The sequence below is a fragment of the Mustela lutreola genome, chromosome 2 (assembly GCF_030435805.1).
Source record: "Mustela lutreola isolate mMusLut2 chromosome 2, mMusLut2.pri, whole genome shotgun sequence".
Classification (NCBI taxonomy): Eukaryota; Metazoa; Chordata; class Mammalia; order Carnivora; family Mustelidae; genus Mustela; species Mustela lutreola.
This window is the reverse complement of record NC_081291.1, coordinates 166786251-166800228: the sequence shown is the minus strand read 5'-3', so window position 1 is coordinate 166800228 and position 13978 is coordinate 166786251. Positions and strand designations below refer to the sequence as shown.

At 41.0% G+C, this 13978-nt stretch overlaps 1 protein-coding gene across 1 annotated transcript in view; it reads left to right on the top strand.

Annotated features, from left to right (window-relative positions):
- Positions 1-13438, top strand: part of NECTIN3 (nectin cell adhesion molecule 3) — a 133936-nt gene extending 120498 nt beyond the window's left edge. Inside the window, exons 8-9 of the mRNA XM_059164199.1 lie at positions 4647-4709; positions 5473-13438. Coding sequence (XP_059020182.1) covers positions 4647-4709; positions 5473-5652 — 243 coding nt within the window. The 3' untranslated portion in view covers positions 5653-13438. The remainder of the gene's footprint in view (positions 1-4646; positions 4710-5472) is intronic.
- Positions 13439-13978: the final 540 nt, after the last annotated feature.

Genomic DNA, 13978 nt, shown 5'->3' with positions numbered 1-13978 from the left:
ATTCAAATGTGATATGTATCAGAGTCATTTTTTTATATGTACCCTTAGTGGAATTCATTGAGCTTCTTAGAGCTATTGATGTGTTTTTTCATCTAATTTGGAAAATTTTAGCAATTCTTCAAATATTTTCTTCTGTCTTTCCTTCCTTCTGGATTCCAGTTATACCAAATGATAGGTCTCTTGATGTTATTCCACAGATCACTAAAGTTATGTTTAATTTTTTTTTTAAGCTTTTTTCCTATCTGTTCTTTGTATGGATAGTTTCTGTCTTCAAGTGCCTTGAGCTTTTCTTTTATGGTCTCTGTTAAGGCCCTGCAGTGGCTTTTCCAATTCAGATATTGTATTTTTTTAGTCCTAGAAGTTATATTCAGTTCTTTCATATTTTTGGTTCTCCTATTGTGGTCGTATTTTTTATATTCTTATCCTTATTCATAATAAGTGTTTTAAAGTTCTTGTCTACTAATTCCCTATTTGTCACTTTTGGGTTTGTTTCTATCGACTTATTTTTTTCCCTGCTTTTTCCCCCCCATGTTCAGTAGATTTCAATTGAATGCTGGACATTTTGTGAATGTTACCTTGTCAATTATTTGAATTTTGCTGTCATTCCTTAATAAGGATCGAGTTGTTTTTTGGCCGTCGGTTAAATTACTTTAAGATCAACTTGTTCTTCTGGAAGCTTGTTTTTAAGCTTTGTTAGGGTTGTTCTAGAATACTCTGTACTCTGGAGCTATTTTAGCCTTAGTCTTAAAGCATGACTTTAGGGCCTCTACTGAATGTCTCGCATATCCAATGGGGATTCACCTTCTCTTCCATACCCTGTCCCACAGATTACATCAGCTCAGCTTGCCTGAGTGCTGAAGTCTGTCCCTGCAGCTGAGCAAGGCTCTGTGCTCTTCTTGGGTTTTTCTCTTCCCTGATCAGCAGAAAAGTCAGATAGTCGCCGGGGTTATTATAGGATCACCATGTGTGTTTCAACCTCTCAGATCCCAGTTGCATGCAGCACAGTTATCCAGTGTCTGAAAATTGTTCTTTCTTATATTATGTCCAGTTTTATGGTGTGTCTTTTGTGACACGAGGGCTAGTGTGGTATTAGTTCTCCATCATGACTGAAGCAGAAATAAACAATGTATCACTTGTCATTATAAGGAAGAAGCATTAGAGCCAGAAAGTCTACATGACTTAAGAAATGAGGAAAGTGCTTATGGGTTGTAGCTCAGTAGCTCAAAAGTTGTTAAAAGATAGTACACACCAGTGAGGAAATCAAAATATGTATTAGGGATTCAGAGTAGCTCAATGCTTTCTGGGCGAAAAAATGTAAGACTAATAGAATAATATATGCCGTGTATCCATTAGTTAAAATATTGTAAGTTAATTTAGTACACATATACTAAGCACCAAGCATAAGTAAGGTATTACACAAGACACTTTTCAATATACTGGTGATTAACTTTTTTCTAAAGTCAGATATTCAACATTTCAAGTAGTTTAGGGAGTGCAGAGACTATAGAACACGTATTCCCACCCACCATTAGATTAATGAAATTCCTTATGTCTCTTGTCAGACATCGGAGGGCTGCACAATGCCAAGGTAAGGGCAGCATACTTTTCCATAACCCCTGATCCTTAAAGCAGGGTTGTCTCCAGGATGTGTCGTACTTCTTTCCATAGATTTCGGTTCAATATTATATTACAAAATTCATGGGCGCCCATGAGGAATGGTGGTTTGTTAGTGACAGTTTACAATATTGGTTAGAGAAGAGGACCTTACACACATGCTTGTCGTCCATTCAGTGCAAGTGCAATATATTCAGAGTGTCCACGCACCATTTCTGTCTGCCCGGTTCTAGAAACTCTCTCTTCTTGTCCTTTATTTTCACATGTACCTTTCTGGCTAATTATGCATCTTCTACTCTTAAGAAAAAGGTAGCAATGCTATTATTACAATGCTGTTATTACACATTGCAGTCTCTTTTTATTGAAATGAAATAGATTTTCTTGCCTCTATAATGCTCTAATGCTATTAATATATTACTGGCTATATTGTTACTCAGGATGCTACATGGTTCATCCCACCCATGGTGAACACTGGCTTCCAAAGCTATATGGCTTGTCGCTGTGTTTCACCGACAATGACCAAATAAGTGTGACCCTGAGTGTTCAGGAAAATCTGGATGATAATTTATTTTCTAGTCATATTAAATATGCCATTTGGAATTTTGTAGCATAAACATAGAGCAGCACATATTCCAACCCAATATTTTCTTGAACTCTTAAGGCTGTAATCATTGTATTTCTAGAACATGGTCTCTTTTCAGTATTGACTGCACCCTTGCTTTCTACACTCTGCCACCAGTGGGAAGAAAGGAACTTGCCCTTTATACACAGAAGCTTCTAACTGCCTGTCTCTTGTCAAATTATATAACAGCACTGATGTAGAATAATTTTTCAATTACCTATATTGATAGAAGAGAAGAACAGCAACCAGGATCGTATAAAACAGCAAAAAAATTTAAAGTATTTTTTTTTTCCCTATTTTCCTATTTTTTCCCTGTTTTCCAGCCAATGTCAAGACGGTGATGTCAGGTTCCTAGATGAGGGTGAGACACTTGTCCTCACTGAGATGTGTCCTCTAGTCACCTGCCAGAAATACCATGATGTGGGGGGTGTGCAGTCCTGACACCAGCCTTCCCTGTACCTGCACTCAGGCCCCTGCCAGGGTGAGGACAGCACAGTCCCTGGACAGGGACAGAGAGGGGAAAGCAAGGGGGATCTGGGACACCAGGGTAAGGGTGAGGACCAAGAACCAAGTCAAACACAAGCAGCAGAAGAGGACACCTTTGAGTGATGCTCCACTGTTTCATTAGAGCACTTACAAAACACAGAATCTGAGATGGCAACAACCACTGAGCATTAAAGTGAGACCCAAACACAAGGCCCTGTGTGACTGGTCACACTCCATGAAGTTGGCCCTGCCATGGGCTTTCACCAGTATGTACTCTCCATCTCACGTGGTCATGTGGAAAGCACCCTAGACTCATGCAGAATGTGATAAAAGGAATGAATTTGTCTGACATACTTTATAATTTGGATAACCTTAACATGCGATATCAAGACTTAATCATTTAGTTAACTAAATTCATTAGTTAACTCTTGACTTCCTGCTCAGGCTAGGGTGTGGAGCTGGAGGACAATGGCCAGGAAAGGCTCTCACTCTTCACTAGGGTCAAAAGGAACAGATGTTGTCAGATAGATCAATAGTGTGTGCTTTGATAGAGATCTAAACAAGAAAATTAAGAAAACTAGGAGTAAAGAAATTAATTTTGATGGGCCTTGTAGGAGGGGAAAAAAAAAAAATAACTGCAGCCAAGCTGAGATGGATGGCGTATTTCAACTGCCAGAGACTAAGGGGCAGACCTTCCAGGCTGGAAGGACAGCATGGGGGGAAAGGCATTGAAAAGGAGGACATGTTGATAGATATGCCTGCATGCTGGGATTTTCCAGCCTTCTTCTGTTTTACTAAACATCTATTTTCCAGACACTGAGCTAGAGGCAGGGAATATGGGAATATAGAATTAGGATTCAGACAGAGCCATGTGTGAATCACAATCCATCACTCCCCAGTTGTGTGACCGGAGACACTTTACTGAATCACTCTGAGCCTCAAATTTAGTCATCCGTAAAATAAAAACATCCGTTTTGTAGAATTTTTAGGGAGATTATGAATGAGATGATGTTTGTAAAATACTCCAACTAGCACCCTCAATCCTGGTGAAGGAGACAAGCAAATATAAACAAATAATTGCGATAATATATGCTTTCTGCAAGGCTTCTTGGAAGAGCTAATATTTGACCTGGGGGCTGAAGGGTAAGGATGCGTTTTTAAGCCAAGGGGAAGCCGAGAGGGATTTTTCCTAGGGTGAAGTTTGAAAATGAGGAATCCCCTTTATGGTCTGCAGGGGATGGGAGGCAGAGAGTAGCTCTCAGGAAGAGAAGGTTGACCTTATGTATGTATCTATAGATAAGGACAAAAAATAACTTTTCATTATCACCCCAAAGTCACTTTTAGCTGATTCACAGAATCCGATTCTTGGAGTGCCTGAGTGGCCCAGTCGTTAAGCATCTGTCTTGGGCTCAGGTAATGATCCCTGGATCCTGGGATCAAGCTCTGCATCGGGCTCCTTTCCTGCTTGGTGGGAAGCCTGCTTCTCCCTCTCTCTCTGCCCCTGCTTGTGTTCCCTCTCTCGCTGTGTCTATCTCTGTCAAATAAATAAATAAAATCTTAAAAAAAAAAAAAAGTATCTGATTCTTCTGCAGAAGAGGTAAGAGACCTTTTATGCAAAGTCCTCCCTCAAGTAAGATGTGTATAAATTTGCATGAGAGTTTCGAGTTTCTGCAGGCGATGTTTGGTATGTTTTCTTCCTTCCAGAAGTCTAGAGTAGGGGGGAGATCTGGAGTAGGGAGAGAGAGAGACAAACTCAAGAAATGTATTTACTTATCCCCTCCTCAAATGGAACATTTGCTTAGTTGACATACATTTGGCAAGACATGACAGGCTTTAGGCATCTTCATGGATGGTCTTGGTTGATGTGTACCACTGCGTGCTTGGTTCTTTAAAATGCTTGTCTTGTTCTGTCTTCTTCCTCCAGACCGAACACCTGCCTTTGCAGACTCAGTTCAAAGAAAGGGAGGTTGGCGGTCTCCAGCACTCTGTAAGTAACGAGGTCCTTCTGTGGGGGTCTGCCCAAGTGGACTTATTATTATACTTATTAAAATATCATTTGATTTCCATGAAAATTGCTTTTTTTTTTCACCTCTCTGCTATCTGAACATCCATAGTATGATTTTGTAAATTCCTTGAGCTTGCTTGCCCATCTTAGAAGTAATCAAGTTTTATGAAACCAGTAACCAGGCAGAAGGTTAGTACCAGAGATGCCACAGAGCAGCATCTTGGGGGTTCATTTGATGGTGATAGCTATGACAGCATTTGTGAGTCTCAGTTATGTTGGGCGTATGGTCAAATACCAGTTCATTTCACTGTCTTTTCCCTAATTCCCCAGCACTGAATCCTGAGGTATTTTTGGTTTTGTTTTGGCTGTTGGATGTAATTCCCTGTGTATTTCAGCCACCCATCCCCAGCTTGAGGCCTGCCAAGGAACTCTGGAAGTTCACAGCCTTGTTCTTCCCTAGTTTAGTTGATACTGGTTCCAAATTTTGAAACCTGAAATTGACTATATTCCCTTTAGTCATAACTTTCTATTGAGGAGCTGCTGTGACTCTTATTCAGGTATTGTAAGTAACTCAGGACTGGAAAATGATAAGTTGTTGTACCTTACCTTGCCTTTCAGTAGCTTGTGGGATAATGAATCAGAGACACAGAAGATAATGAATCCAGTTTTTTGCCTGTTTTTACCAAAGTGCTAGGAAAATGCAAACAAGCTGCTCTGCTAATGTAAGTAATATTTGAATTTTTAGAATGGACTAAATAGGAGGAGATTGGACTATGAAGATGAGAGCCCCGTGGGGGAAGATGGGATTCAGCAGATGTACCCCCTTTACAGTCAGATATGCTACCAAGACCGGAGTCCTGGCAAACATCGTCAAAGCAACGAGCCCGAGAGAGCCTACATCAACCCGCGAGAACATTACGTGTGATTTCCCTCTCTTTCCAGTGGATGTCCTGACAAACATTTTATCTTAAATTGGGGAGAGAAACTGAGGTCAATGGTTATCATTTTATTCTCTCTCGTATAAAACAATCCCAGTTTACCTGTATCAGAAGTCGTGATGAATGGCTTGGAGCCAATAGCCAATTTCTTTCCTTCCTTAAGAGTTTCTTAGCCACCAGCTGTGTTTGTGAACTTGTTTCTGTGATGATAGTGTTTAACCACTAATATTTGGCCGACGGCATGTTCGTTAAACGTAGAACATCTGCCCGTGATGGCAGCAGTGATTCTCCAGAAAGAAAGGCCCCAGCTGGGACTGTTAGCCTGGCTGAGTTTTAGGAAGGCCAGCCTGTTCATCTGTAACTCAAATGAGCAGAAAAAAGAGTTCAGAATCCATCTCCCTAATTATTTCTCTGGGACTTGGCTTTCCCTAACATGCTTAATGCAATTACAGTACCTGTGCAAACAGGAGGCCTGAGGAAAGAGGCAAAATTTGCTTTTTATCCAAAAACAAAAACAACAACAAAAAAGCAGTTGAAACCCTCAAGCCTGTTGGTTGCTTTTGAAAGTCTTGTGATAACTGCAATCTGTGTTCTTTCTGGATCGCTAAGGTCCTGAGGGATACATGTTTTGTGCTGTTCACTGCCTAGCCTGGATTAGCTGCTTGCTCACCAAGGTTCTGCTCTGTTGTTCCCACACTTCTGTTCTTTCCTAGCCAGATTAGCCTGTTTCCCACCTATTCCATTCTAAAAGCCTTGTCTACCTGGTGGACAGACTTGAGCCCTGTCCCTCTTTTCTGTAGGATTGTATATGACAAGCTTACCTTTGCCTTCTGAAATTCCTGTCAAACTAATCCTATCCACAAAGGCTTCCACTGCACTCACGCTTCTTCAGACTGCTTCTCATCCAAGTTTTATCTACCTCAGAAAAGCCTGCTGGAAAATCACCGTGAAATAACTCCTGCTCTTAAAAGCCAGGTAGAAAATGTGAAAAAAAAATTTTTTTAAAGTGCCACTCCAGTATGGCCTATATGCTCGACCCCCATGTTGCCCTTGATCCTCCCACCCGCTCTTACCTGGTCAAGAACAGGAGCGAAGGGATGCTAAAAAGCGAATTGTGTAGTGACTGACTTAGCAGTGCAGCACTCTGGTGCCTGCAAACAGCCATCTTGAGTTTTCTCACCCTCTTTGCCAAGGTAGCCTCCCTGAGATTGAAGGTAGTGATTTTCGTGGTGTGAGCAGAGGAGGGGGCCCAGGTACCCTCCCAAATGTCGATCACTCCCCTCGCATCTTAAGGGAAGCGTTGTTTTCCTGCGTGTTCGGGAGGATGAGAGGTATGTCACAGATACGAAAAACACTACAGACTTGCTGTATAGTAGGAAAGAATGACATAAGTACTAATAAAAGAGTTCACGCTTCCAGCCGAAGTTTCGGGTGTAGAGGGGAACAGGAGAATATGAATATAGACTTCAAATGAGATACCAAAGATACCTTGCGATTCATGTGCCTGCTCTGGTTCCTGCTTGTGTGTTTGTCTCCTTTTTCTAGGTGCCACGCTCGTTCAGACAAGTTATCCAGGTTATTCTACAGTAGTCCCACAGTCTGCCCCTGTTGCCTGGGGGACCGACGGTTCTGGGCGAAAAGATGCTTAAACTCTAACTCAGTGCTTTAGCAATTGACAAGGCTATCTGGTCACGTGGAATTAAAGGGTAAACCCCAAGGACCCTCCTCGCTGTTGTCACTGTGCTACCTCAGTTAGAGTTTGCTGCCCTTTTTTAGCAAGATGACGCTGAAAGAACGTATTTGACTTTATTACCTGCGATCCCATCAGTGAACAGTGTAGCTGAAGGTGGAGGAGTCCCCACAATTGTTTCCCAACAAGAGAGAGATGGCTCTGGTCAGCTCTCCTTGAGAGAGAAGCAGTTTTTGTAAATCCTAGATGTTGCAGAGGAAGAGATGTGGTGCCATGACACTACCATTAGAAAGCTTTAAAAAGACTTAACACATGAAGGATGGTTTCTAGGCTCCTTCCGGGAAGGGGGTTGCTGATTAGCATCACAAAAATTCATCTTGGACCTTGGGTAGGGGAGGGGAGTAAAGATTTCTTCATTTTGCTAAATTTAGAAGGGCTGGATGGTTTTAGGAGCCTAGGGGCCTATCTTCAGAGCCCTATAAAATTTTTAACATTTTGATGTCATTACAGGAAAGAAATTTCAGGGTGTAGACAGCTCTCTTATAGCCACCAACCTCCTAGCTTCTCTGTCAGCTTCAATAGTTCTTGAATGAATCAGTAGGTTTTATAGCTGTTGTTCATGGGTCAGATAGCTATATACTTCTTTATCCCGGTGTCTCCCGTTTGTTCTCTCTGAATACTGAGTAGAACGGAAAGGAGCTTTAAAAGGGTTTGATCAGCCAGTCCCCTCAACCAAAAAAATGCCATCTGAAATTAGCCTGTCAATCTCTACATTTAGACTTGATGATGGCTATTTAAATTTGGAAGTTAGGCCCTTAAAGGTCAATGAGTGTTATAAGCCGCAACTGATACTAGCTACTCTTCCCATAACTGGTTTACTAAAACACACTGAAACAGAAATAAATCCCCAGAGCGCTTACCCACTTAACGGTTGCAGCTGATCGTTTTTTTTGGGTGGGGACGTGCTCCCTCTCAGACCTGCAGCCCCAGAGTCCTGCGGGGTGTAGGCAGCCCAGGCTCCAGGAGTGTGCATCATCGCCGTGTCATCAGGCTCTTCGCACACCACACCTCTGTACTGTCTAGGGTTGCTCTAACATCATGGGATAATTCTCAATGGCAGAAAATTAATTGAGATTAATTCTTCAATGGCAGTTATTTGCCGCTCTTCTGTGAGGGTTCTCCCATCCTTGGCCTTCTCGTATTTTCTAAGTTTGAAGAAGTCTATGCATTTTGGACTTGGAACATGAAATTCTTAACCTGTGCTAGACCTCCCTGTAATACACACATGGTAGATAGTGAAGAAATAAATGCCCTATAAACTAAATGAACTAGTTCCCTCGTAAATCCTTCATGGCCTCATGTACTCACAAGGACAGCACAATTTCTTTGTCGATCTTTTGCGGATATATATTATCCTAATTTCTCTTTCATAGTAATCTGAAAGTCACTTTCATTTTTCATTGTAGCCTTTTATTCCCTGGGGTATCGAGAACAGACCATATGCCAAGAATTAAAAGAACAGATTCTACTCCCAACTAACCCCTTTCTAGCCATGAAAACTTGGGCAAGTCACCTGACCTCACCAGGGCCTCAGTTGCCCACTATCCATAAAGCAGAGACTTTACCCAGCCTCTCCAAAATGTGAGGGTTAAACAAGATGATGATGGGAAATTAGAAGTTCTCTTCCAATCGAAAAGTCCTTTGACTCTATTATGATTAAATGTTGGACCTAAACTTCTAAAACCTTCACCAGCACTGGGAAGAACCAGTGGTAACCCGAGAACTTCAATTTGACCCAGTCTGAGTATAGACGAGTGCCAGTAGGACTTGCACTTTATTTTACGATAACACCGATTTTGTCTTATGGAAAGCTTCGTATCTGGAGCTTAGCCTCTTAAGCTTGGTCTAAAATTGCAGGTGCCTGTTGCCATAGCCAGTGGTTGCTTTTAGTTTGCAGACTACTACTAATAACAGCTACATTAGTGAGTTTTTGGTAGAGACGGGATTCCAGGAGAAGCCGCTTACCTGAATCCCCCATGGACAAGGACCACACTCCTGTGTCGACCCCTCTCCGGGAGCCCCTGTGGGGATGGAAAGCCCCACACCCCTGTGCTGCACACTCACAGACCATTCCTGTGCTGCACACTCACAGACCATTCCTGTGCTACACACTCACAGACCGTGCCAATCGCTGGCCAGCTGTGACTTCTTTAAAATCTGCTGCTGGGGAGAGGAGTTAGGGAATACATTTTCTTGATTGTTTTTTAGCGGAGATCTAAGAAAATACACAGGAGAAAACCCGTAAGAAATGTTTATTAAAATGAAAAGAAGCACACGTGCTCATTTTTACTTAGCTTTTGAACTTCTCAAAATGCTCAGAGAGTCTTACATCTGTTAGATTAACTGGAGCTGCAAAAACAATCCAGTACTTAAAGCCACCGCATCCCAGTTGGTTTAGAATAATTTGGGCCCCAGCATCGGAACACCTCTGCCTTAGTTCTTTGATGCACTGATTGCTGTTTGCTGTGTCCCACCTTTACTGAACTCCCAGGGAGAGGAGGGTAGATGGAAGACTGGCTAGATTTGGTAGAAAACCAGAAGAAGAATAGGAGGACTATGAGGTAGAAATGTCGGGGTCCCTGCCAGTGGCTCAGCCGTGTCCTTAGCTGACAAGATTCTTCATCCTTGGACTGTTTGCTGATCTTCTAGGAGGACCCGGGACTTCCCATTCTTCTGATAAACTAGAAACTGCTATTTGCAAGCCTATTTGACTATAGACTCTGCCTGGATTACTGTTATGATACTTAGAAAGGAATTTACATTTTCTCCATTAAAGAAAATTGTCGTGAACTGGACTTGACCAGTTTGGTCATTTGCAAGGATTGGGGTGTTCTGGTAGCCTCCAGTAGGTAGAGGTGGGTGAGGGCTGCAGCTCATCCCCCAACCTCACCAGGTGATTCTTTACACTGAAATCAGCTTTTAGACCAATTTCTACATCATTCATGTTTACAAGCAAGCAGGCATCCTGTAACAAGTCAGCCTGTCCTGTAAGCTTGAAAATGTCCCAGTTCTGTTCTTTTAGGGAACTCAACAGCATCTTACGCAAAAGGTTTATTAGAAGCAAATCCAGTAGTATTCCAGAATGTTTAGTGTCAGGCGACCCAGTTCTGTTTTAACTGCTAGACACAGAATAGGTTAGTAATCAAGGGATCCGGGGCTAGTGGGCTTACTTGAGTCTCCTATCCTACTGATGGGAGGCCTGGAGTATTGGGCCAGTCCATGTACCTTTAATGCTAGTAATTTGGCCATTGAAAATTAGCATTTATTCACAAAGTCTCTGGAGTTAAGCTACCGATAAAACACTGGTGATAGAAGCCTCTAAAGAGACTTTTTCAAATGCTAACAGCCTTCTGAGGATGTTATCCGCCACCACCCACCCCCACCCCCCAGCAGGATTCTTCGAATGTTAACTAATGGCTTCCAGGGTGTTTACTAGGACTAATTAAAGATTGCCAAAATAATTTCAATTACATATAATGTAACAGAATTTGCTCAGGATTCCTCAGGATATCACACCTGCTAACATTTCTCCTTAGTGAGGACCTTTCCTTTCTTGGGGGGAAAGAGGCAGGGACGATATGTGTGAGAGACAGAGGGGAGTAGGGTCCACTTAAAAATTTTTTTTTTTAATTTTCCATTCACACGCACAAAAGAACCCTCACATCTGCAAACATTTCACTCTTTCAGGTGCATTTTATCATATTTGCTTTAACATTATCTCTCCAAAAAAAAAGTTTAGGAGTAGGAAAAGAAAGGTTCTATTTACTTTGATGGTCAAAATACATAAAACATTAGGGTTATTTCTACTGCATTTTCATTACTAAGTTAGTTATTCTCAAGTTTCAGTTTGACTGTGGCACCAAGTAATCTAAAATGAGAAAGAATGCCGAAACCTCAGGTGACACTACGTACCGTTTTATCATCCAGTATCAACTGAGAGCATGATGTGGGAGTTCCTTCCACATCCCAGGGAGAAGGGAAGCTGCCGTGGATAAAGAAAAGGATTCTCCATGTCATCGTTTGGGAATACCTCCCTTCCACTGGTCCACTCGCAGGAATTTTCTAATCCATGTTTGGGGTCTAAGGCCGTGTTATGTGTCAAGTTACCTACCTCCCTGCACTAAAAAGAACTAGCTATATTCTGTATTCTTTACCAAACAGTTGCCCCCTTGAGGTTTTCCCCAGCAGGATCCTTGGTATCATAGCCTGAACTGGTGGTATTTATCATCACGACATGGGATTGAACTGTGACACCTAGAACGAAAGACTGCCTGGGAATCCAGAATATCAGATGTCCTACACGGGCTTAGAACTCTGACCCATGCTACTATAACTATGTCCAATGGCCATGAAGAGATGTTTTGTGAGTCTCCTCCAGAAGTTAGGAATATACCTCAAACATCCCTAAAGTCCCATAATAACTCACAATAGATCTATGAAGCCCAGGGTCAAGTGATGGAATGTCACTGTTTTGGCTTCTAACAATGGTTCCAGAAACGACCAGTATTCTTCCTTAACCCGCCCTAGCACGCTGATCAGGCTAATTTAAATTCCTCTCTCAAGACATGTTGATAAACTCGGTGTCCCTCATATTCTGGCTACAGACAGCAGTATTTTGCCCTCAATGCGTTGGTTTGCACTTCCCCACACTGTGGCTCAGTAATGCCTCTGCTTTTTCCCGCGGTCTTATGAGAATTTACTGCGTATTCAATACCCAGAAGAGCATTTGCCATCTTAGGTTTCGCTGTGTACTTGAAATTCCAAGTCCTTTGTGTAAAAAAAAAAAAAAAAAAAAAAAAAAAGTTAAGTAGCTATTGTGGCTACTGGATCCCTGGACTATTCCACGTGTCCGTGCAGAAAAGTTCCTGTTTATCCTCTATCTTCTGTTTCTACTCCTAAGCCAGTGCTTAAAGACATGACGTCTGTTCCAGCCTGTTCCCTCTTGAAGTGGTCTTAACATCTTCACTTCTGTAGTCTTCAGTCTTACCTGTAAGTTTGTACTCTGTACCTCACATGACTTTATGGAGGGACAAATAAGATACTTTGGGGTTGTCTTCAAGTGAGGTCCTACTTTTAAAGTTATCTTATAAAATCCCCTGGGCTTAGAAATGAGAAATACTATAGCTATAATTCTTTTCCTATTCTTGTTTTGCTATTTTTAATTCTGGAAAGTGATCTCTGTCTGAATAGGCTTCCTCTGGTTTTAACTTTCTTCCCATTAACCCTTTTTACAGTGAAGCTGTCCTCTCTCCTTATCCATTCTCTGAACTTTTTATTTACAGAGCCAAAACTAATTCTCCCACAGCAGATCCCACCTACGTTTACTCCCACCATTCAGCGAATTATAGTACATATGCAAACATTTGGCTCTGTGCATAAGTCAGAAGCTAGTCTAGTGAGACTTCACTCTGGCCCTGAGAAGATCTGATCATGTGCCTCGGTTTCCCTGCATAAACTGAGGTTAATTCTGTTATCTCACAGCACCTGCGGGTCGTGAGTCTTGGCTAGTAAGTGCTGGAAAGCATCTTGCAGATGTGTCCCCTACTACGTAAACATGTAACAAGTAATCTGGAGAGTCTTCAAGCAGAAATGTATTCTTGTACAGCTCAGTTCAGAATACTAATCTACCCATTGTTTTCAAATAAAAATGTTTTACTAACCTGTTTTTCTCCTTTTTTCTTTTAAAAATATTTTTAGTAAAAATTAGTTTCTGGGAATTTGAACTATGTAAAGAAAGAAACCAATAGTATATATTCTTACTTGTTAGAAAATGCTCAAGTTGTATTTAAGTGTTAAAACTAAAAGGGTTGCGTAACAAGGTAGTGGGGAAAGGACGATTTTAGCTCAAATGTGGCAAAATATAGAAATACAAAAATTAGTTTTGATTTTGAGACTGTATTATAAATAGTAGAGTTAATGTGGTTGTTATAGATATTCTTTATTTTTAAGTTACCAGAAATTACCTTTTATTTTTGAACCGTATGGTTCTTGACATGTTTTGAATAAAGTTTTTATCAACTGAAGTTTTTCATTTACCTTATTATCAATAAATCAGTTATGTTTAAAATACATACAAAAAGTGATAACCTAATTACATGACTGTAAAATTCAGGATTTGAAAACATCTTTAATTAAAATGGTAAATTTCTATACTGGGATCCATTTTTTAAAAAGATAATAAAAATAGCAACAGAAGTACTTTCTTAAGGCATATTGGAAATATTTTTGAAACATGATCAGTTACATGTTATTATAAGTGGTTGTGAAAATATTTCAGTGAAGCTAAATTCATTCCACTTAAAGAATTCTTCATTCCTTATTAATCCTTAGGTATTAAAATATCCTTTTTTTATGAAATAATACTTGTATTAGATAATAACTTTAAAATTTTTTTAAGTTGTATTTATTTATTGGAAAGAATGAGAGAGAGAGCATGAGAGGGTGAAGGGCTAAGAGGGGAGAGTCAGAGGGAGAAGCAGACTCCCCGATGAGCAGGGATTCCAACAGGGGGCTCGATCCCAGAATTGTGGGATCATGACCTGAGCCAAAGGCAGAGGCTTAAC